The sequence below is a fragment of the Rhinolophus sinicus genome, linkage group LG17, assembly GCF_036562045.2.
Source record: "Rhinolophus sinicus isolate RSC01 linkage group LG17, ASM3656204v1, whole genome shotgun sequence".
NCBI lineage: Eukaryota > Metazoa > Chordata > Mammalia > Chiroptera > Rhinolophidae > Rhinolophus > Rhinolophus sinicus.
The window spans coordinates 17,484,718-17,509,687 of NC_133766.1; the positions used below are offsets into that span (position 1 = coordinate 17,484,718).

General features: G+C 38.3%; 1 protein-coding gene across 1 annotated transcript in view; it reads left to right on the forward strand.

Moving 5' to 3' along the window:
- INTS7 (integrator complex subunit 7) overlaps positions 1 to 24,970 on the forward strand; it is a 59,333-nt gene that overhangs the window by 25,848 nt on the left and 8,515 nt on the right. Inside the window, exons 8-17 of the mRNA XM_019738098.2 lie at positions 3,695 to 3,812; positions 6,141 to 6,275; positions 7,800 to 7,897; positions 10,559 to 10,798; positions 12,366 to 12,503; positions 13,597 to 13,803; positions 16,306 to 16,500; positions 17,503 to 17,606; positions 18,697 to 18,765; positions 20,733 to 20,865. Of these exons, the coding sequence (XP_019593657.1) occupies positions 3,695 to 3,812; positions 6,141 to 6,275; positions 7,800 to 7,897; positions 10,559 to 10,798; positions 12,366 to 12,503; positions 13,597 to 13,803; positions 16,306 to 16,500; positions 17,503 to 17,606; positions 18,697 to 18,765; positions 20,733 to 20,865 (1,437 nt within the window). The remainder of the gene's footprint in view (positions 1 to 3,694; positions 3,813 to 6,140; positions 6,276 to 7,799; positions 7,898 to 10,558; positions 10,799 to 12,365; positions 12,504 to 13,596; positions 13,804 to 16,305; positions 16,501 to 17,502; positions 17,607 to 18,696; positions 18,766 to 20,732; positions 20,866 to 24,970) is intronic.

Genomic DNA, 24,970 nt, shown 5'->3' on the forward strand with positions numbered 1-24,970 from the left:
CGTCCCCTGCTTTTTCTTTTTATTAAAATTATTGGGGTACATTGGTTATTAAAATTACATGGGTTTCAAGTGTACATCTCTATAATACATCATCTATATATTGCATTGTGTGTTCACCACCCGGAGTCAGTTCTTCTTCCATCACAACACTTGCTTTTAGATCTGTTTTCCTGTCACTTTGCTTAGGCACTTACTGCTAATCCAGAGGCTTTTTCTGCCTTTATCATCTGTTCTCTGTAATGTTGACCCTGTCAACCTACCCCTTCTTTTGCTTTCTTTGGCACTTAACTGTCTTCACTCATTCTTTCCACTCTCTAAACTGTACCTGCTCTGTGTTCTTCACTCCCTGTTTTCCTCAGAGCTGAGTCTTTGATCCTAGGTGCTTTCTTCCATTTATTCTCTGCCGTTCTGGTAGCTTCCCCTTCTGGTTGCACTCCCTAACAGTCTGGTCCTTGTGCTTGAGCTTCTGAATTGCTCTCCAGCATAGCAATCCGTAGGGGTTGCAAAGTGCTTTGACTCTCAGTAGCATTTTAATCTTACAGACAATAGATGTCAACCCCCCACTTATATTTTAAATTTTAATTAATTTCTCTTAATGCCAATACATTTATGTATCACAATTCAAAAGCCACAAAAGGATATATAGTAAAATATTTCTCACTTACTGTTTGTTTACCATTCACTCAGCTCCTTTGCCCAGTGGCAATCAATGTATGATTTCTTGTAGGTCTTTCCAGATGTTTTATATGAAAACAACAGTTCTGTATAAATCTTTACCCCCATTTTACAGACAAAGAAGTTGAGACTCAAAGATTTCAGTAATTGGCTCAGATCACAGCCATGGTAAGTGGCAGAGCCAGAATTCTAATGCGAGTCTTCCAATTAAAAATCTGCTACATCTCAGATTCCCAATGCCTGGTAGACATTTCTTCTTAGACTTAATATCTTCCTATTTTCTGTCCTTCCTCTGAAATTAGCAAATCCCCATCTCAATCTTTGTAAATGGAATCAACATTCTCTGGTCACTGGTCTGAAATTTTGTAATAATCATCGAATCCTTCTTGTTCATTCCCTCACATGTAATCTCTTTCAAAATGTCGCTCATATTCATCCTCTGCTTTCCATTCCTACCACCAAGTCACGTTCAGGCCATCATCGCCACCTGCCTGGATTACTGCCATAAGCTACAGGCTGGTCCCTAACTCTCAACTCTGTTAACTCGTTCTATTTTTTACCATTTGCCAGAATAAAATTCCCTAACACTTCAGGTGACATTATTCCTCGCCAGTGGCTTCCTTTCTTTCTTTTCTCATCAAGTTTAAATTTCTGCCTGTCTTTCAAGACCCACTTTAATCTAGCCTAATCTTTCCTGTTCAGTGTTTCTCTCTCCTTCCTTCCTTTTGGATGTATCTCCTCATAGGCCACAAATAAATTCTCCATATTCAGGCCTAATTGCCACAGTTCTTGTTTGCATCACCTAGACTGTGTTTCCTTCCATTACCACATACCCACCCACTCTATTTTTCAGGTCCATTTCCATTCCTGCCATGATAATTTTTGCTGCTGCTTCTATTTTTGTTATTAACTACGTTTTTCTTCCACTTGAAAAAGTACACATGCATATGATGAAAAATTCATATACAATAGGTGAAAACTTCTTCCCTCAGGTGTTCTCTGCAGGAGTGATTACTGTTATTAGTTTCCTATGTGTCCTTCCTGAATTTTTCATCCATATGCAAGCATGTGTGTGTCCCATCTTTACAAAGGAAAATACAATATGTGCATGTTCTGAACTTTTATCTCTTAACACTGCATCTTGGGGGAACTTCTCATATAAGAGGGTAGTGCTATCGCATTCTTTTACCAGCTGTGTGGTACTCCCTGTAAATTCCCAATCTCCAGGTGATGGGACATTAGTTTCCAATACTTCACTATTATTGTTTACGTTGTGACATTGATTAGTTTTGTTGTTTTTTTAAATCACCTTCGTGAACATAAATTTCTAAAAGAGAAATTTTGTGGTCTAATGATACGTGTATTTAAATTTTTGAGATTCAATGCCAGTTACAATGAAATCTACACCATTTTACCCTCAATCAACAGTGTGTGAGAGTGCCTGCCTTCTTTCCCCAGTTTTAAGTGCTATGTATCATTAAACTTTAATCTTGGCCAAACTGACTGGTGAAAAGTAACTCGTAATTTAAAGTTTTCAAATTATGAGTGAGATTGTTTGCCTATTTATTACTAAGAACTTTTTATATATTAAGGTCATTAGGCCTTCATTAATCTTACATGATATAAATATTTTTCCAGTTTATTATCTTTTTACTTTTCCCATGTTAACTCTTCATACTTTTTATAGTTTTTTGTTGTTGTTTTTCTTGGAGGGGGCCACAAAAAAGAAACAAGGATCTAGTTTTATTTACAGAGGTGATTGGGCAATTCTCCTTGAAATGTTAATTAAATAGTCCCTTTGATTTGAAATGTCTTTATTATATATTAAATTCTAGTGTGTATTTGAATCTTTTTATGGGACCAGTTCTCTTTCATTGATTTCTGTGTTCGGGAGTTGGAAAAACCTTTTTACTTTTTAAATTTTTATGGGTTCATTATATATTTTAATATTTAGCAGGGTTGTTTTTGGCCATCATTATACTTTGTCACAATTTTTCTGGATATTTTCTGATTTTTATTTTTCTATATGACCTTTGGAAACATACCCTCCTCTCTCCATTGTTAATGTTTTTATTTGGGTCATATTACATTTATTGTTTAACCTTTCTGAAATTGTATTTTTTCATTTTCTCCCTAGTCTTTAAGTTTTGCTCATTTTCTGAATTTTTGTGGGAGAACGGAAATTAGTTTAATTGAACAGGGCAGTTATTTGACCATTTATATTATATGCATTCATGTCAGAGTCCTAAGAGTAAATATATAGGGTGAGGCAAGAATGAGAAGCACTGTACCATGAGCATATATTCATAGCTCACTGCATCAAAAGAAAAACTAGCATCTTGTTTTTGGTAATACTTCAGACCACCTTAGGAGTAGAGGAAATGACCTGAAATGGGAGGAGGTTAGAGCCTCACTTACTTACAAACTAGATAGAATGTCACACTCTGTAATATTTTTAAAAAATGCACATATATGAATTACTATTCATATCTCTCAGGTAAGCAAAAAATACAGTAGAAGTTCTGCTTGTGCGGACTAAATAGTACGTAATTCATAATGGTCTTAATCAGAAATCATTCGTGATGACTACTTCACAGTAGTCTTTATTTTTTAGAACAGGTGTAGGTTTACAGAAAAATGGAAAAGCTAGAGGATTCCTGCACACCCCACACCCAGTTCCCCCTGTGACTGATATTTTACATTAGTATGGTACTTTTGTTACAATTAACGAGCCAGTTTCAATACATTATTGTTATTAACTGAGGTTCATACTTTTTTCATGTTTCTTTAGTTTTTACCTACTGTCCTTTTCTGTTCCAGGATCCTATCTGGGATACTGCATTATATTTAGCAACGTGTCTCCTTATGTTCCTCTTGACTAGTGTTCCTCTGACCTAAGATTTTTTATCACGGAAAAAAGACAATACAGAAGTTTTCTAAAAGCTAGAAAATTTTAAATGAGTAGACGTCCTGAAGTCTATTGATGTTTTAACATTTGTGTTCCTTCTCTGCATTTTAGGCGCTCTGTGAGTGTGCCCTCCAGACCCCCTATGACAGCTTAAAGCTAGGGATGCTGTCTGTGCTTTCCACACTCTCAGGGACCATCGCCATCAAACATTACTTCAGCATAGCTTCAGGTAAGAGGAAAGGAGGTGGTACATGGATGCGGTGCTAATCCTTTTATTCGTGTGGATGTTTCAGGTTGTTTACAAAGCTTTAGAAGCTGGAAAGGTTTCAGTCTCATCCTCTGTTAGATGCTAGTGATTTATTTAAAAATTATTTCTTAGCTAACCTATGATAATAAAATCTTGCATCCTTGATCTTAACTCAAGGATATTGTTTTTTGAGATTTGCGCTTTCTGGAATTATATGTGGGTGAAACAGTATTTTTGAGGATGCTTAAAATAGCTGGTTTGCTTTTGTACGTCTGTGACTCAAAGTGCCCTTTGAATTTAAGTACATTTCAAAGGCCAAGTGATGGTGAATTTTAAAAGCAAATGTCGTATGCTACCTTTTAGGTGTATGTGATCACTCTGGAAAATGATTAAAATAAAATAAAACTACCCCCGTTCAGTAATGCTTTCCTGGTTGCCTGCCTAAGATGATTTAACTCCAAAATGTCTTTATTAATGCCCAGGGAGAGCTTGCTTACCTAACAGGCTTAAGGCTGAAGTTTTTTGTTGTTTTGTTTTAACGCAACTTTTGTGGAGTCTCTATTCCTTTTGTAGTCAGTTAATTTGAATTGAATTAAAGAACTGTAATATACACTGGTCCTTTTTATGGTTTTACAGCAGATGAACTTACTGGGTAAAGGGAATTCCTTGACATAGAAGTCCTGATAGGAAGCTGAAAAGACCTGATCTTCTATTGTAAGCCTCCCGACCACCCAAGGTGCACACATGTGGCCTGAACTTACCTAATCACTTTGATACCACAGGCTGAATTGGGAGCCAGTCACAAGCAGTGATGTGGGAGAATCTATTCTGGTGGTACAGCAATGACCACAGCATCAGCCAGTCTCCAGGGCACCCTCTAGCGGTGGTTGTTGGCTATGTCTTGTACTTTGGGCAGCAGTGCAAGTTACGACATCAGGATGTCAGTAACGTTGGCAGTAATGTCTTCACTGGGCTAATTCCATGCATGGTTTGGGCTGTGATCTTGGTTGGTTGGTTTCTAGCCTCACCTTTTCTTTGAGCTTAGTTTTCCAGCCTTTCTAGTAATCCTGTGAGGTACTCTGTATCAGTTATCGATTGCTACATAATAAATCACCTCAAAACTTAGTGGCTTAAAACCATGACCATTTTATTTGCCCTGATTCTGCAAATCAGCAATTTTGACTGGCCTCAGCTGGGCTTTGATTTCTTCTGTAAAAGTAGGGTATTGAATCAGATGATGCCCAAATCCTTTCCAGCTCTAAAATCATGAATTTCAATGTAAACCTTTTGAGATATAACTATATGCCAGCAATTGAGGTAGGAAAAGCAAACCTAAAATTTTTGTTTCTCTCTTCATTCCTTTCTTGAAGGTAAGGTTTTATCTGCCAAGAAGCCTTTAATGAACTCTGTTTGAACTCCTAAGATACAATCTGTAGTTGTTTTGGCTTGTGCACTGTTGCTTAGCCAGTTTTTATTAATATTTTCATGAGAATGTCTTACATTGATTTTAGATCCTAATCATTACAAAACTATTAGCACATACCTATTCTAAGTCCCTTGACAGGAGAAAGAGAAATGGTAATGTATGTTGATGGATGATGTAGAGGTGAAAAATTTTGTGGAAGTTTATTCATGGAGGTTTTCTCATGAAAAGGAGAAAAATGAGCCTATAAGCTGACATGCTTTTGAATTATAAGGTCGGACAGTTAGCTTCATGAACTCATCCTAGAAAAAGTGCTCCATACCTCATTGCTGAATATCACTGTATTCCCCTTCGAAGCACTCCCCTTGGGAAGCTATGCACTGACACCAGCACCTAGTCCACCCTTCAAAGCAATTTTGGAACTCTTTTTCTGAAATGGCCATCAGAGCTGTCGTCCTCTTACCCTTGATGTCCTGAATGTCATCCATATGTCTTCCTTTCAATATTTCCTTTATCTTCGGGTAAAGAAAGAAGTCATTGGGGGCCAGAGCAGGTGAGTAGGGAGGTTGTTCCAATACAGATATTTGTTTCCTGGCTAAAAACTCCTTCACAGACAGTGCCGTGTGAGCTGGTGCATTGTCGTGATGCAAGAGCCATGAATTGTTGGTGAAAAGTTCAGGTCGTCTAACTTCTTCATGCAACCTTTTCAACTCTTCCAAATAGTAAACTTGGTGAACTGTTTGTCCAGTTGGTACAAATTCATAATGAATAATCCCTCTGGTATCAAAGAAGGTTAGCAGCATTGTTGCAACAAGTTTGCGAACGTAATTGTCAGACCTTGTATATAAATGGGTTATAACCTGTACTACTTTTCTCTGCTTGTTTAGGAAATGTGGGTTCTTCCCCCAGATCCTCTGATTTAGTCAAATTAGCCCAGGAGTGCTGTTACCATAATAACCGGGGCATTGCAGCTCATGGAGTCAGAGTCCTAACTAATATAACCGTCTCCTGTCAAGAAAAAGGTAAGTTTGATCAGGACTGATAGTGGATATAAACTTTTGATTAGAACTTAGAGCTTGGGCCAATTTCTGTGTGGGTTTGTTTTTTTTAATCCCTTACTTTTAGCCACTGTGCTTTGATATACTAGTTGCCTCCTTCTGAAGGGTTCTTAGAGCAAGTTTTCTCAAGAGTACTTCATCCTGTGAAAAAACTTTAAAAATGTGAGTCCCTTGAGATTGGGATTGTGGAATTGAAAGGTTTTATGGAGTGTTGCCCATTTCCTCCCACTGTTTACATTGGTATATATGGTGTGGACGGGGATAAGGCAGCTATGTTCACCTGTACAAAAACCCGAACAATTTAGGAAGAAGTATCTTAAGTTATCAAGGGGCTTAAGTAACAAATGCTTTCACCTAGGGGCAAGTGAATTAACAGCAATTTGAACTTAATTTTCATAAAATTTTCCTCTAGGTGTCTAGAGCATTAAATTGATCTGCATGATTAAGAAGGCTGTGCCTAGAAAATAATGCGTGTACCATTTTATTGTATTCCTAACATCTTTTGACCTAAAGGCGTGGAGAAGTTCAGGCTGGTGTTCAAAAGCAGGAAATGCATTTTGGATGTTCCATCTGTTTCAGTGCCTATTTTGATCTTTATTAAGGATCATAAGCTTAGCAGTCTCTCTTATTCCCACCAGCCTTTAGCACTGCTCGTTCTTGGTACCTATTTTTTTCTAGCACCTGACCTTCACTCGCCTTTACACTGTTTGCCAAGCCCTTATTCTAACTCAGGAGGAATTTATTTAAATTGTATGTTGATTCTTATTTGAGTAATTAAACCTGTTTTATTTTTGGAATAGTAATGAGTATTTTCTATCATTTAACATAGAAAACGGCTATATGTTCTCACAGCTGACCTATGTTAACCTAAATATGGTTAACTAATGTATTCAGAACTTTCTAGAACCTCTTGAGAAATTTTAGTCCTAAGGTAGTGAAAAGATGCTGAAATACTGCTATTACATGAGACATCTAAGGGATTTGTTCTTTATGGTTCAACTTAAAGATTAATATGATTATGTGGGGTCCTCATTACTTCCTAAAAGTGGTGTAGCTTTCATTAGAAACTGAAAATTGTAGCATCCTAGGTAAAAATGGACCTTCATAATTTATGTCTGATTCGAAAGATTAATACATACTACATGGTTTGCTGTTCCTAGTATTTTCCTCAGCTAAGCTGGTGACAGAGTTTGGTTATGCTTTGTTTAAACCTTTGTGGTTTTAGCTCTTGATTTAATGTGTATAGTTTTATAATCTTCAATAGAGTGATGAAAATACAGAAGTCTAAAGATAGCCTTTACATTTGAAGAGTAATGCCAGAGGTACTTTTTCAGGAAGGTTAGCTTTACTTATTGAAGTGTTTCCTGTATCTTAGACTCCTTAATGGTTTCTTCTTTTGTGTGTGTGTGTGTGTGTGTGTGTGTGTGTGTGTGTGTGTGTTTAATCTTCTCTACCTAACCACTATAAAACTTAATGTCTTTTCTCTAGACCTTTTGGCACTGGAACAAGATGCTGTTTTTGGCCTGGAATCCCTTCTGGTCCTTTGTAGTCAAGATGATAGTCCAGGTGCTCAAGCCACTTTAAAGGTGAAAACACCAATTCTTTTCATATAATGCCTGTTTTCATTGCGTAAACTAGGAATTGGCAGTCTCTCTGTAAAGGGTCAGATACTAAATATTTTAAGTTTTCCATGTTATGCACTCTTTGTCCCACCTACTCAGTTCTACCTTTGGAGCACAAAAGAGCTATGGACGATAAGTAAAAAGGGGGGGGACTGTGTTCCACTAAAACTTTATTTACAAAATCAGACAGGATTTGGCCCAAGGGCAATAGTTTATCAACTCCTGGCTTAAACAAACATTTGCCCTTGGTCTTCACTTTGAAAACTAGCATTTTGACCATTGGTGTTCCAAAAGATAGACAAAATAAAAATCTGAGGCTTGGCCTATTTTGCCATCAGTTGACAGTATTTATTACGTTTTAATTGGTACATATAATGGTCCTAGACAATATAAAACAAAGTTAAATAGGCAGAGCTTCTGCACTCTTAAAAGTTTGAGATAGCACTAATAAGATCACAAAAAACTGATGAAATAACTGCAGCCAAACTCTGTATAGGTGTGCATTAATTTCCCAAGTATAGAAGCCCTAGTTTTTAAGCCAAGTAAAGAATTGTAAAAAGTTTCACGTTTACTTAATTATAGAAATTCTTAGAGATATTTAAGATTTTTTAAATGTGAGTTGAGACTGTTCTTATTGGAGTGAAGCATCAAATATAATTTGTGATGGCACAGAATTAATAATTATGAATAGCAGGGTTAATAGAAGTAAAAGGCTATTAGATAGACATTGCAGAATGTAAGAACTATAGCTTGTCTAAGGTACGGCTAGACAATAAAGATATTAGCACCATTAAATAAAAGCTGCTAATGAGAGGTGGTGAAGGAAGTAGGCAATGTGTGTTCAGCAAGTGCTTGAACCCCAGAATCCCTTTGGAACCACAATACATGTATTTAAAATAAAAACTTTTCAAAAAGAAAGAAAGGAAACCAAATTATTTTCCCTCCAATTGTGGGTGTCAATGAAACACTGGACTCCACAGTGGGGTATACAGAGGTGATCAACAAAGGTCCCCATGTTAGAGTTCCCCATCTGAGGATACTCACGTCATGTATAAGGGCCTATGATACCAAGCAGAAATGCAGTAAGATCTCTGGTAGTAGAAACAAAGGTACAATTCTAATAAGAGGACAGAGTTGGGAGTGATTAGTTTCAAGTTGAAGGATATTAGGGAAGACGTGAACAAGGAGATGTCATATGTAAGTTGAGCCCTGAAAGATGGGGGAGCATTTCAGTTTTGAGGAAAGATCATTTGAACATGAGGGACCTTGTTATTGAGAGCTTGAAAGCAAAACTGTACCTATTCTGTTGGATGAATGGTGAGTATCCCGCTGTGGCTGGGTGACAAATCTGAGGTTGGAAAAGTAGTTTGCAGCCTGGTTATGGAGGATCTCAAATACCGTGCTGAGGAACATTGGCTCGATTCTATAGGTAGTGAGTGAGGAGACACTAAAATGTTAAAGTCATGGACATGTTCTAGCCTTGGTTGTAATGTTTGTTGTTATTTAATTGTGTCTGTTACGTGCCAAACTTTGTTCAAGGCTTGTATGTAGATTTTGTTTCAAACTTTACAACAAGTGAAATTTTTTTTCACTTTGCAATGTAGTGAAATTTATCCTCCTCTTATACTCATGAGGAAATTAAGACTCAGAGAGAGATAATAACTTATTCAAAGATACTTAGCTAATAAAGGGCAAGCTGATCGTCAACTCTGGGTCTGTCAGACTCTAAAGCTCATTATATCTTCTTAATACCACACTGAAAGCTACATGGTTTTAGTGAGGGATGAGTTAATGGACTCATCTTTTCAAGAGACTGGAATTAGGTAGGGATTTATGTTGTGGTAGAGAATGGAAAGGAGCTTAAAGAGGTGGGTTTTACAGACTTGACAAAAGTTTCTTTGAAAAAAGAAAAAAAATGACTAGATTTAGAGATCAGTGGCTGTGTAACAGTGAGAGGACTTCTGGGCGTCTAGGTTTGGTGGCTGGGATATTAGTGATGCCATTAACTGGCCTGAATGGAAGCTCTAAAGCCAATTGGTTTTTTAGTTTCAGTTGAGAAATAAGAGAAAATTAGAAACCTCTTCCCCATTTCATCGTGCTTAAGAGTTACCGAGGGCGCCTTTCTTAAACTGCAAACTCTCCGTAACCCAAATATATGTGCACACAGTTAGTCCATTACATTTGGGACGGTGGGGCCCAGGAATCTATATTTTTATTAGCATCCTGGGAGATGACAGCGTAGGTAAGTTTACAAACCGCATTTTAGAAGCAATTCTTAAAAAGTAATGCAAGTATGGTAATAGTGACATTCAGTTGGACATATATTTTGCCACTTTGGCATTATCCCTTATGATTTTCACCTCATCTTTTATTATTTTTTTAGTCTTAGCTTGAAATGAGTGATTAATGTGCAGTCCTGACTTGCTATTTAGTTTGAAACATGGCACACTTCACAGACACTAATATGGGATTCATTGTGTCATGTGTTTATTATGCAGAAAAATGTTATGCCTTACAAAAAACCTTTTCCTTAATTTTTCCCAAAAACGTACCAAAGTTCTTTTGCTTAAAGCTTCACTTATTCCCTTCACAGTGTAACTGGTCCATGTTCTTGTCAATGTGCAGATTGCTCTGAATTGTATGGTGAAGCTGGCCAAGGGCAGACCCCATCTCAGCCAGTCAGTGGTCGAGAGCCTGCTGACCCAGCTGCACAGTGCCCTGGACGCTGCCCGCATCCTCATGTGCCATTGCCTGGCTGCCATTGCCATGCAGCTGCCGGTGCTGGGCGACGGGATGCTGGGGGACCTCATGGGGCTCTACAAGGTGATCGGACGATCAGCCACCGACAAGCAGCAGGAACTGCTGGTAAAGGCTGTGGATGGACGGGGTTTGGTCTAGTGAGAATTACGACACTTTAAGAATTTAGCATTACTGTTGCACTTAAAAAGCAAAACAAGTCACAGGTTAAAGCAGTTAAGACCAAGGGAGTTCTGAAGTAAAAAAATAGGATTGGAACCATGAGCTTTTTATTTTACTATTTCCACTGTTGATTTAGAAAGCCCAATTTAGTTCAGATCTAAAACGTCTTTCTTCCTCAGCCCTGTCAGGTCAGCTTAGTGTAGCCAAGGCCTTCAATCTGATGTTTTTGTTTCATTACAAAGAACAAAATGAAAATGGATTTTCTTCCGTTTTATACAAAACAGGTAACTAATGAACTAAACCTGTTGTGTACTTCCGGAAATATAAGTTGAAGGCCTAATGGTAACAGTGACCATAAATTAGCCCAGATTCCGCTTTCCAATCCAGGACCTCTTTAGTTGTTTAGGCTCCATTATAGTCCTGGGGTTGAGAAAGGGGCATACTTAGAAAGAAGCAAGTCATGGGAGCATTGTAATAATGTTTATTTGAAAGTTCTCCAAGGCTGAGAGTAGGCTACCTTCTAAATAGGCGTAAATTAGATGTAAGCCTTAAGTTGGCCACTCCATGTTGTTTCTGGTCATCTGAATTTAGGGCTTGGGAAAAAGCTTAAAAAAATTACTTACTCAAGCCTGTTTTATATTTAATCCTCCAGGGGGCATTGTGTAAAAGACAACTCCGTCTCATCATTTGCTATCAGAAAAGGGGTTACCTGGTACCCAAGTGGCAATGTCATGGGACTGACATCACGTAGTTATCACAACTTATATGGACCTTTGTATATATTAGCTTTGGGACACTAAGAAGCCGTTAGCCAAGTTTATTTTTTATCGAAGCAGCATTTTCAACTAACGTGCTTTGTCCCTTTTTTTTGTTAGTACCATTTTAAGGCGATTTTAAAGTAGGAAACATAACATTCAAAAAGTATAAATAATAATACAATGAAAACTCTTGCATCCATCACCTAGCTTAAGAAAAAAATATTACCAATACGCTTGAATAGTAGTGCCTCCCTGTATACCTTCCTTCTCTCGGAGATAACCACTGTCCTGAATTTGTTGTTTCTCATTCCCGTGCATGTTATACATTTACTACCTTAGTGTATATCCAGCGTAGTGTGCAGTAGTGTGTTTTGCATATTTTTAACTTTATGTAGATGCTATCATACTACATGTAATTTTTTCTCATTTGCCTATTTTGTGTGAATCATCTATACTGATAAGTGTATCTCTAGTTTATCCACTTCACTGCTGTATAGTATTTCATTGTGTGGTTTTATCACAATTTATCCGTATTTATGGACACCGTTTCTAATTATTTGCTATTATAAACAATGCTCTGAGCAGTGGAATAAATTGCTTAATAACTTCAAAGTGAAAAATTAAATGTCAAAGGAAAACAAATTTTGTTCTTTTTTGATGGGCCCTCCTTAAGTAGTTTTTCTCCCTTTTGAGTAAAGTTATGATGTTGACTAGAATGACATGATTTTTTTAATTGTCTTCTTGCTCAATGTTAGGTGAGTTTGGCCACTGTGATTTTTGTCGCCAGTCAGAAAGCACTATCTGCTGAAGTAAAGACAATAATTAAGCAGCAGCTCGAAAGTGTCTCCAATGGATGGACTGTGTACCGCATTGCCAGGCAGGCATCTAGAATGGTATGTGTGGTCCTTCTATGTGAACTGGGTTGGTGAAAATGACAGGTTACAACCCTTAGGTGGTGTGGTTGTTACTCCTTGTCAAAACTGAACATAGAGGTGGAAGTACTACTTATTCACAGGATTGAATGATGATGAAAGAAAGGGCCTAATTTTTAACTTTTCTCATGTAAGAATGGCATGTATATTGTTACGGGGAAGTCGCACAGCAATTCCAGAAATCTGAGCTCTTCCTGGCTATATAGGTTGTTAGCACCACTTCCATTTTGCCCTGTACTCATAACCATAGCCGCCTCCCACCCATCGTTTCTGTCTGCCTTCATCAATACACCATCTTTATTCCTTTTCTCTCTCTAACCTTATCATTCTTATGTGGAAACGGGAAAGTTTAGTATTCTGTTCCCTTCTCAGCCATATGGACAGCCTAACAATTTTCATTAATTTTGTTTGAGAGGAAATACAGAGCTTATATAGTATAGAAATCCTTCAGGGAGCAAAACTGGAAAACCATCATTCTGGGTGATTAAAGTATATGTTCTCTTTTAACTGTTTCTCAAATGGGAGGAAGACCACTGTTGACAGGACAATTCTTTATTATACCCAGCTGTCCCAAGCATCCAAATACTGCAAGACATTGAGCATCCCTGTCCCCAGGTGTTAAATGGCATTCGCAGTCCCCCCAACAACTCCTCTCCCCCCCCCAGTTATTTCCAGAAGCAGGCATAGCACTCCTGCTAATAGTCGCTTAATGGAACGTCCTCGCATACCCCCCACTCCACTAAACAGCTCATACACAATGACAATAAGTATTTATACTTGCTGTATTTTGAACTAAAATTCTAGACTCAGGTTTATAATTAATTCCATTCCTTTCCTCTTTGGAACTGTTTTAGTAAAGAACTGCACGCATTAGGTTATATAAAAGCAACTCAGCCTATTTTTTCTGAGGAAATACTTAGACTGAATCTCAAAGAATTACATAATATGAGGAATGATGGTTAAAGCTTATCCAAGATTTGGGTTTGTTTTCCAGCTGCTACGTCAACTAATTCAAGTGTAAGAACCTCATCGTGTGCCATCCTTTTTTTTTTAGGGTAATCATGACATGGCCAGAGAGCTTTATCAGAGTTTGCTGACTCAGGTTGCGTCAGAACATTTCTACTTCTGGCTGAATAGTTTGAAGGAGTTCTCACATGCAGAACAGTGTCTCACCGAGTTGCAAGAGGAGAATTATAGTTCAGCACTTTCTTGCATTGCTGAGTGTTTAAAATTCTACCACAAAGGAATTGCATCCTTAACAGTAAGTCCTCTTAATTCTCCTTTGGTGATGATGACTTGTGTGAGAATGGTCTCCCTTCTCTTTGTATTAGCCTATTTTAACTAGCTTGAAAAATCTACTCGTATATATTTGGCAATATTAAAGTCGTAAATAGGACATCCCTAACCCCTCCCCCACTTTTTTAACATTCATAGATTGACGAAAGTTTATCATTTTGTTTTTGTCGAGTACCAGGAACCACATAGGAGAGGATTGTTGAATCCGTGCAGAAAGGATAAACGGAGATAGGAACCTCCCTTTCCTGAATCCTTTTAGTAAGATCCCAGCCTGAGTCACTACACCATCAAACATAAATCCCTCACCCGTCTCATACCTGGTAGCTACTCACTAAGAAACTAGAGTTTCTTGCTTTGTGGATAAAGAAGAAATTATCAGGGATGCTAGTGTCCTAGTTGTTACCCTCCGTGATAGCCTCCTATTCCAAATTAACAGCCAACTAAACTTGCCAAGAAAGTGTGTTTCCTTAAAATCAGTTGTATTCCTAAGTAAAAACTTATTCCCTAAAATGAGCATTTTTGATATGAATGCAAGGATTTTTTCCCCTTAAGAGTAGAGTTTATATAATCAATAGTAAGCATTTTTATTGTCACACAACTTTTAAAATTGTACATATTTAGATGGTACCATAAAACTTTTGGTACCTGTTTATATACATTTATTACATAATCTAAAATATTTTTAATGGTGGGCCATCCCAAAAGAAATGTTTCAGAGTAGAACAAAGAATAAACAGATGTCACAAAAGAGACAGAATATTCAGACTATGGTGAGTACATATCTTTCAAATTATGATTTTTTTTGGCTAGGATTGATTGCTGTTTTAAAATGGATATAGGAATGGCTCCTCTCCATTTTAAAGGGTAGCTTTGACTACTACGATTCTTTCCTCTTCATTGTTCTAGGGAAAGATTGTTGTTGCTTATATCAGGCTAGTAAATGACTCCTAAAATCAAGTTATAGTTATTGGTTCTGATCAGTAGAATTATTTCATTTTCTAGTTTATGTAGAGCAGAAAATTGTTCATCGTTCAGTATAGTACATGCTAAAAACTGAAACAAACAGGCTCTATCTGTGAGGCAGACAGAATTAATGTTATGAAAAACCCTGTTGAATACTTAATGGTCTTCTAATGATTTGTGTGGTATGTGTATTTAATGAGGCTTGGCAGTAATTAAGGACTGAATTCTGACAGAGGCCCTCCTCTTAGTCTCCACTCTGATTTGACACATTGTGACCTAAGGCAGGTGATTGGGCCTCAAACCGTCTTTTGAAATGGAGTTCTTTTATTTAACAGACTGTAATGTAAGCACTTGCTACGTGCCAGACAGTGCTTGTGGATAAAAAAAATTAGGAAATGATTATCCATTTCAGAATACACTAGGGAGGAAGGCAGCATGTTCCTTATGGTCATTTGGAACTTCCAGCATTTCTGATTGTACTGTCAGGGTGGGTTTTTTTTAAGATTTTAGTTTTAATCTGTTCATTTGGCACTTGCCAAATTTGATGATAGCTTTCTGTCTTTTTAACTGAGAGGATATGAGCATGAAACTGCCTTTTTAGTCCCTGACACACAAGTGCTCTACCCTGAGATTGTACAGCTATGAGGATGATGCTTTTTACCTGCTTCAACCAAACTAAACAGGAGTTCAAAATGCTGTGCTTATGGGGACCATGTAGCAACGTTGGGTGTCTAATTTCCCAGCACAGTGACGAATGATAGTCATCTTGCTTCTTAGGAAAAAAAATTATAAAAAGTGTTTGTATTCGTTTCCTGTGCTTTGTAACAAATTGCCACAAATTTAGTGTCCATGAATCAGAAGTTCAGGCATGGGGCTTAGCTGGGTCCTCTGCTCATGTTGTCACAAGGCTACAATCAAAGTGTCAGCCAGGACCAGTCTTGTGAGACTCAAGGAGGCCCACGGTCCTCTTCTAAACTCATGTGGTTGTTGGTAGAATTCATTTCCTTACAGCTATAGAACTTGTAGAAGCTTCAAGGCCAGCAGGAGACTGTCTCACCTTCAAGACCCTCTTCGAATGGGCTCACTAGGAGAAATCCACCCAGAATAATCTCCCTTTGGATTACTATGAAGTCACTTCATTGGGAACCTAAATTACATCCTCAAAATCTATCACCGTTGCCATATTCCATTAGTTACAAGCAAGTTACAGGTTCTGCCCACACTTAGGGAGGGTATTACACAAAACGTGGATACCAGGGGTTGTGAATCTGCCTACAATGGTCATTTTTCATTTATTTTTTATTTTTGTTTTTATTAAATACTGAATAGGTATAATATCTACATATATATGTTACGTAGGGTATATTTAAAAATACAACAAATATCCAAGTACACCGAGCACACAGTTTAGGAAATAGCACATTGCTATTGCCTTTAAAGTTTATTCGGGTACTGCACCATCTCACCTCTGTTTGTCTTAAATATTATCTTTTTTTTTCCCCAGGCTGCCAGTACACCACTGAATCCTCTGAGTTTTCAGTGTGAATTTGTAAAACTCAGGATTGATCTTCTACAAGCCTTCTCTCAGCTTATCTGTACCTGTAATAGTCTAAAGACAAGCCCCCCACCTGCAATCGCCACAACAATTGCCATGACCTTAGGGAATGACCTTCAGAGGTGTGGTCGCATCTCCAATCAGGCATGTTCTCACTTTATTTTCAATGCAGTTTTTATGTACACCTAAAGGTTTTTGAGGTTAGTTATGAGATGAATAGTTCTGAAATTTAAAAATCAGTGGTTTGACTCAGACATTAAATATCAAATGCTTATTAACTGATCTGTCTTGCTAAAAATAGACTGGCTGATGTCTTATTGGAATGACAAAGTGATTGAAGCTGTCTCACAAGCTGCTACATATTTATACCAGGATGCTGAAAAAATATATACACATTTTAAGAGATGTTATCTATGCTCAAGCAGTAGTTTGCTATGATCAGAATTGTCTGTGGGGCGGCTGGATGGCTCAGTTGGTTAGATTGTGAGCTCTTAACAAGGTTGCCAGTTCAATTCCCACATGGGATGGTGGGCTGCACCCCCTGCAACTAAAGATTGAAAACGGTGACTGGACTTGGAACTGAGCTGAGCTCTCCACATCTAGATTAAAGGACAATGACTTGGAGCTGATGGGCCCTGGAGAAATACACTGTTCCCCAATATTCCCCAATAAAATTAAAAAAGAAGAAGTGCCTGGACGCTGATGGCAACCACGTTGAGCACTTCTTGTACTTGCAGAATTCAAACGTGACTTGTATTCTTTTGTTATCCGTATATATTGAGTATTACAATTAATACAGTTTTTTTTCTTAAAACGTATATACATTTTTTTTGGCACCCCTCTGTATAAAGAGCCAAGGACATTTTAAAGAAACTTTGGGATGTTTATAACTATAGTAATTATTTTAGTGGAACTTGAAGCTAAAAAATACAACATTTTTTGTTTCTGTACATATATAAGTTACCATAATCTTTGCACACTTGTAGTTTTAGTTGCCTTCTGTTAATTTTATTTAACAAGGTTTATAAAAATTAATGGAATGAAAAAGAGGTGAAGTATTTTTTGGCTTTTTAAAAATTATTTGATTTACATGCAATAATGATAGCATGTTTGTTTATTGTAATTAATATTTTTCCTTCTTTACAGATGAAACAGTCCATGGAAGAATTCCGAAGCCTTGCTTCCCGCTATGGGGATCTTTATCAAGCATCTTTTGACGCTGATTCGGCAACTTTGAGGAATGTAGAACTGTATCCTAAACTTGCCCTGATATTTCTTGCTCTTTCAAAGTATTCTTTTAAACGTAAATACTTCAGATATGCTTAACTAACAAAATACATATCAGATAATATTTCTTGCTCTTTCAAAGTATTATTTTAAATGTAAATACTTCAGATATGCTTAACTAAAAAAAATATATCAGATAAGCCTATAGATGTACAATTAATAATTTCTCCTTTGAAATTTACATGAGGAGTATAATTTTACTTTTTAACTTCAACCAGGCTTTTTTTAAAAAATGGTGACTCATGGTGGTCTTTATCCACCTCTAGGAAGAACACCCTAAACCTAAATCCCACCAGTGTTGCATACTTCGTGCACACTTGAGCTACAACAGACAACACAAAACTTTTTCCCACCAGAGAACCGTTTTCTGTCTTGCCTCACCTTTCTTCGTGGCTGACAACCTACGGTAGTTCCCATCACCTTTATTAGTGATTTGTTCAGTAGTTTTGGTCATCACTTGTTCCCTCAGCCCTCTTCATATTTTCCTAAGTTCTCCATATTTTCTTATTAGCCTGAAAGGAAGGAAGACAGTAATTGTTTTCACTTTGTGGGACCTGTAAATCCGTAGTTCTTGGCATTTTGGTGTGCTGACTGAAAACCTGAGGAATGCTATGGACCCTCCCTCTTAAAAAAGGTGTTGTGTACATACCCCTCCAAATCTGCATCCAGTTTCAAACAGGTTAACAGACCCCTTGAGCCCCAGCCTAGGATCCACTCTGCAGACTGTTGTTGTTCTTAGCTTTTACCAGTGAAGCGCCTGTGTCTAAGATTAAAACCAGTTTCTGTGATTGAATCACAGAGCCCGTTGCTTGGTCGCCCCTTCCCACATCAGGGCCTCTGAAGTACCGCTGCTGGGACAAATTTGAAAATCACTATTTCAGACAACATAAAGCCCTTAAAAGGAAAAAATAGAGCCCCACACTATTTGAGTCAATAACGTATGGTTACCTTCACTGAAAATATGATTCCCACCTTGACTTATTTAATATTCAGGTGATACAAAGTCTGTAGTGCATTTGTCTATTTTCATGTATAACCTTAACATTAATCCAGACAGCAGCAGAGCTGTTTGCTGATATCTCATGCAATAGAAGCTCTGATTTTGGATCCAGAATCCGCAAGGTATTTCTAATAATAGTTTGCCTTAAAGAACACTTTCACATATGTTATCTTACCTAATCATCACAACTGTTTTGGAAGAGGTGTTACAGAGGAGGAGACAGAGAGAAAGCTTCTCCCTCATCTGACTAAGTAAGGCCTCATTGCTAGTGACACAACCTGGATTTTTTTGACTTCATTGCTTGCTTACCTCTTGCCTCTTGTTTTCCCAACATTGACCTGGAATAACAGAGAAGAAATTCTTTGAATTTGAACATTTTCTGGTATATTACAACTAAACTTGGGTATGAAAAATTGAGTTACTATAATTAAGCTTGAACTTGAAATTTTTATTCTTTGGTTCCCCAAACAAAAAGGTTTCCTGTTTTTGCTTTATTAAATTCTTCTCCCCTTCCCCATTAACTGATTAATTATTCAAAATATTTTTACAAAAGAATGATCCATCTTTTTTTACATTATAGTATTTTGTTTTGTAATATGCGTTTTTGACTGTCTATAATTTTTAATCTACTAAGGCCTGTGATTCCAAGACTAGCTTCTTCAAAGAGAATGTAATCAACAGTGCATTTTAAATATCTCTACCCTAAAACATTGACTCATCATTTCTTTTCAGGGTAATACCAAGAACCTTGCCTTCTTAGGCTGTTCTCAGACTAGGCTACTTGGCTATGTTTTTTTTCCCACTTCTCTGATCTATTTTAGTATTTTCACGACGTACTAATTTTTACTTATTTTTCCATTTATCCATTTATCCTCTCTCATCTGTGTTTATTTCCCCTTGGTTTGTAGTGTTTGACTTGCAATGTGTTTTTTTTTTATGTTACTGTTTTGTTAACAAGCTCCTCCCTTTTAAATTTGAAGATGTTTTTAAACCTCCATATTTTTCAGTCTTTGCCAATTAATTGATATTTCTAGGCTCTCACCATTTTCCATCATGCCACACTCATTTAACCTCTTAGAACACAAATGTCATTGTACTGTTGTTTGACATGATAGAAATTAGTGTTTTTCTTGATTAACTTTTCATCAGAGAGATAGATAGGCGCCTTGTCAGCTGGGATAGGGTGAAGGGAGTTATCTAGCTAGTTCGCACATGCTGCTCTCACCCTCTCCCCTTCCCACCACATTTCTTCACTCTTCTGCAACCCGTATCATCCCCCAAACCCATTCCCCTAGCCTTTGCCCTCCATAGCAATGAGAAATTGGAAAAGAAACCTTATACCTTGAAGGAGAGTTTGGGGTTTTGTGTGCAATAGGTACAACTGCAAGGAATAGATTCTTTCTAAAACTTCTTAATGGCCTATATTTTGTGCCTTTCAAGTAAAGAAGGACCTACTGCTAAAAAGAACCTCGAGGGAGGCATGACATTGGTGTCTCACTGTAGTTTTTACAAAAATCTGTGTGTTTCTTTCATAGCCTGGATGGTTTTGAGGGAGAAGAGACCTGTCTTACTCAACTTTGTATCTCTAGCAGCTAACAGGGTCAGAATCAGTACCAGTAAATGTGGGGTAGAGTGGGGAGGTGTTTATAATCATGAATGTTACTGTCTACCTCACAACAACTTCTTAGGATTATCAAAAAAAATATTTTGAGATGCTCATCCATTACATTTTTCTATTCTGGCTTCTTAGTCAGTCTATTAAGATTCCTATGCACTTAACCTTTGTTTCTACTGCCTAAAATATTAGGGAATGACTTCATGGACCAAGTTTATAAACACTTTTGTACTACTTAGCAACCAAAGTGATTGAGACTTGTACAATTTGAAGTCAGGTCTGGGTTTGAATTCCAGCTTGTCACTTACTAGTTAGTTACGTGACTGAAGTAATACTACTGAACCTCTCCCAGCCTGTTTCCTCCTCTGTGAAATGAACAGTACGTACTTTGTTATTTTAAAGATTAAATGAGAATGTGTGGACTTCAAGCGCCTGACACATGTGGACATTAATTGATACTGATTTTGGCTTCAGTTTCCAGGAATATGGATCCACGGGAGCGGCCCATCCTGATAGTGAATACGAGAGAAGAATGATGTCTGTATATAATCATGTCTTGGAGGAAGTGGAGTCACTCAGTCGGAAATATACACCTGTTTCTTATATGGCAAGTGGCACTTGTTTTATTGAGTTTCTATAATGTGGAAGTGGGTTTTTATCCATCTCTGACACTAAAACTGTACGATTTCAACAGATTGGCCTCTCTGAGCCTGTTGCCTCTGTGCCTGTCTTGTAACAGCGTTAATATAGTACCGACCTCATAGCATTGTTAGGAAGATGATTCATGAAAGCACTTAGCACGTCTGTAGCTGCTACATACTCCCATTAACGTGTCAAATCTGCTCTTCCAAAATGCAGACAAAACTCCATTTTTTCTTTTTTCACAAGTTAATTGAAGTTGCAGTTCTCAACCCTAGCTACACATTAGAATCATTTTAGGAGCTTTTTAAAAAATACATCAGTATCCAGGCCCAGCTTTAGACCAATTAACTCTGAATCTGTGCAGTTGAAGCCCAGGCATTAGTTGTTTTAAAAGCTCCCAGCTGATGCTGTCATGCCACCAGGGTTGAGAACCACTGGCCAATTGAAACACAAAGAACAGGGCTTGTTATCTGATTGGCAGTCAGTCAGTTCCTGCCAGGTGATGCCGTTGCTGCCTGTCAGTGCACTTGTCCACCTTTGGCCTGCTGATCTCTGCTGCCGTTGGCATGATGGAGCACTGGCTCTGTGTTCAGCCTTCTCCCCTGACTGCCCAGTCAGAGGACAGACTGACACACTCTCACCCAGATTTTCTGCTCCGTCTGGCCATTCTCCAGTGTCTTAGTCAGCTCAGGCTCCTCTAACAAAATGCCATAGACTGGGTGGCTTAAACAGCAGACATTTGTTCCTCTTAGTTTAGGAGGCTGGCACATCCAGGATAAAGGTGCTAGCCAATTCCGTCCCTGCTGAGAGCTCTCTTGCTGGCTTGCAGACTGCTGCTGTCTCACTGTGTCCTCACATGTTGAGAGAGAGACAGAGAGCTCTGGTCGCTCTCTTCTTACAAGGACACTAATCCCATCATGGGTGTGGGGGGGGTCCATCCTCATGACCTCATCTAAACCTAGTCACCTCCCAAAGGCGCCACCTCCAAATACCAACACATTGGAAGTTACAGCTTCACCATATGAATTTGGAGAAGACACATGCATTCAATCTGTAACACCCTGTCTTTGAACTTGACTCCTTAGAGAGTTATTTTTGTCCTGCCTATCCGTTAGATGCTGGGATTCCCTGTAGCTGTCATCTAGTTCCCACTCTTCTCATACGATACTCATCATTTATCAAGTGTTTTAGAAGAAATTGGCAGGATGATTCAAGAGTTAGATTTTAAGGACAAATTGGCAGGATGATACAAGAGTTAGATTAGATTTTAACTATAAATACTTTCCTTGACATACAGCTTTCCTCATAAGATTTTCAATACATGTTTGCTGAATTGAATTGACACAGGTAGCTGTTTGACACTGAGATTGGTTACTAAGGGAGATTGTAAAGATTATCTTTGAAGTAAACACACATCTGTGTGTGATGTTTGATTAAATTATTTTCTATTCCCTCTAAACTGCACCCTAAGAAATTAAGTAGATGCCAAATAGTAACTTGAGTTTGATGGAGTTGAATCCACTGAATATAATGGAAAGAAGGGGAAGTTTCTGCCTAGTAGGAAACACAGTACAGAGAAGAGAGTCCTAGGTTCGAATTCTGCCTCTGCCACTCAGCAAGTCCGTGATTTTAGACAAAGTACTAACATTATTTTTCTATGATATGGAAAAAATATCTACCTCTTAGGGTTACTGTGAAGTTTAAATGAAATAATGCGTATTGCCTGGCACCTAAGAAGTGGTTAATGAATGTTAATTCCCTTTTCTTCTCCACATTGTATTTTATAGATTTGGTACTTTCTGAACCCCACAGTCAGTTCCACAAGCATTTATTGGCTCCTCGGAATAGAAAAATGACAGACACAGGGTCTTCCCTCGTGTCTGTAGTCTAATAAGAAAGAAAGATTTCGTCAACAAACACGACGCAGTGGATGTGCAGTAAGAGCCCTGCACGAGACAGACAGGTAGCGCATAAGAGAAAGTGATTTACGAGTATGTCAGAGCTAGCCAAGATGGGGCGAGGGTGCAGTCAGAGAGAAGATGTCTTTGCATAGGAGTTTTCCTGGCAGGTAAGGAAGGGTAGGGCTTGCAGGCAGAGAACGGCACGTGTGAAAGCAGAGGCAGGAAGTAGCATGGTGTCTTCTGAGAACAGTGTGTGTCACTGTAGTATAATGTTCAGGCTAGGGCCTGGAGAGGGAGGCAGAGGCCAGGTGATAAGGCTTTGAACACAGTGTTAAGGAGTTTGGACCTTACCCTGTAGGCACTGGGGTGCTTTTTAGGATTTTTAATGGATAAGGAAGATAAGTGGTTAAGATTGTACATCGCTGTTATGTGGGAGCAGAAAAGTCACGGCTTGGAGGGTGTGAAATTAGAGGAAAGGAGTAGTTACAAGGTTTCTGCAATAACTCAAGGTAAGGGCCTAGTTAATAATAATGGCAGTAGGAATGAGAACAGATACATAAGAAAGATACTTAGGGATAATATAGTGGTTTTCAAATGTCTCTGTTGACGAACATTTCGGTTTACGAATGCCATAAATTTTATGGATCTATCGTATAATTAGATAGTAAAATTCATGCTAAATTTGCAGCTTTAGGGGTTGATTTGAAAGGTCTGGAACGGATTAATCCATTTTGCCTTACTTTCTATGGGGAAACCGTGCCTTGGTTTTCGAACGTTTCAGAACTCGAACGGTCTTCCGGAATGGATTTTGTTAGAAAACCAAGGTACCACTGTATTTACAAGGCTTGATTTTTTTTTTTTTGATTTTTTTTATTTTTTTTTAATGTGAGAGGATGGAGACATGACATCCAGGTTTCCAGCTTAGGTGACCAAGTACACAAGTGGTTGATCCTTTCCTGAGAGAATATAGAGGAATGATGGAAGAAGATAAAGGTTTCCTTTTGAAACGTGTGGCTGTCTTGTGGGCAGTTGGGTAATAGGTCTGATGTGGGAAGGAGGAGATGAGCTGGAATGCATGTAAAGTCATGGGCGTAAAATTGCCTGTTAGGAGCATACAGACTGAGAAGAGAAAGTGACTAAGGAGAGCATCAACATTTAAGGACCGAACAAAGGAAGAGACTCTTAGGAAAGAAGATGGAGAAGTGAGGGCAGGGACCATTAAGTGCAGTTTCATGGAAGAAGAGCATTATCAGTTACCACAGAAATGTCAGAAAATGCAAAGCCTGGAAAGTATTGGATTTGGCAGTGAAGAGAGTGCTGATAGGTTAGTCCAGCTGGTTTACTAACCGTGATAAGTGATTTCACATCTCCAGACTGTTACTGTAATAGATAGTAATCTGCTACTAACATACCTGGGGAACTGTGCCCAAGGGGCTAGTGGCCTCACAGGCAGCCCTGCTTTCCCTCTGGGGACCCACAGAATCTGCCTGCTTTTAAAAGGGAAAATGGTACCTTTTGCCCAGGAACAGCCTGAGGTCACCTGGGGTCCTCCGAGTCCATCTTTAAAGATGTTTCTCATCCTTAAACACTATTGTGGCATCAAAGGTTCTACCACAAGTAGAATGTCCCTGCAAACGCTTCCCAGATTCCTTGTTGCAGGTAGATGAACAGTGGTGTTGTTTTAGCATTTAAGCCTGAAGTAATAGAACCAGTGTCTTTAAATCTGTGCTGTGATTATCTCAAGTAATAGACCTGGTATTTGCATATATCGTGGAGTCTGTTGGGCACAAAATGTTCAATAGCCTGAAACCAGTGAGCAGTGGATTCTGGCTTTCAGCCTTAATGCCCAACTTTCTAAAAATGTTTATAGCATAGGCAGCCAGGTGACACCCTACTAGGCAGCAGGAGCTTAGGACAGACAGCATACTATATAATGGAGTGGTTTTCAACCTGTGCTGCTTTGGTGGGGGCCGGACGCTGAGAGGAGGGGCCAGTAGACTAAGCAGGAATGGTTTTGAGTCACCTAAAGATTTAAGTATTCTGATGGAGCTCTAACTTATTTTTCTATTTTGTTTGCAAATCACTAGTGAAATGGAACAAAAATCGCTAAACTAAGTGTCAGGCAACGTAGGTTCCATGTCAGGTTCCATTTCTAGCTTGTTCTGTTAC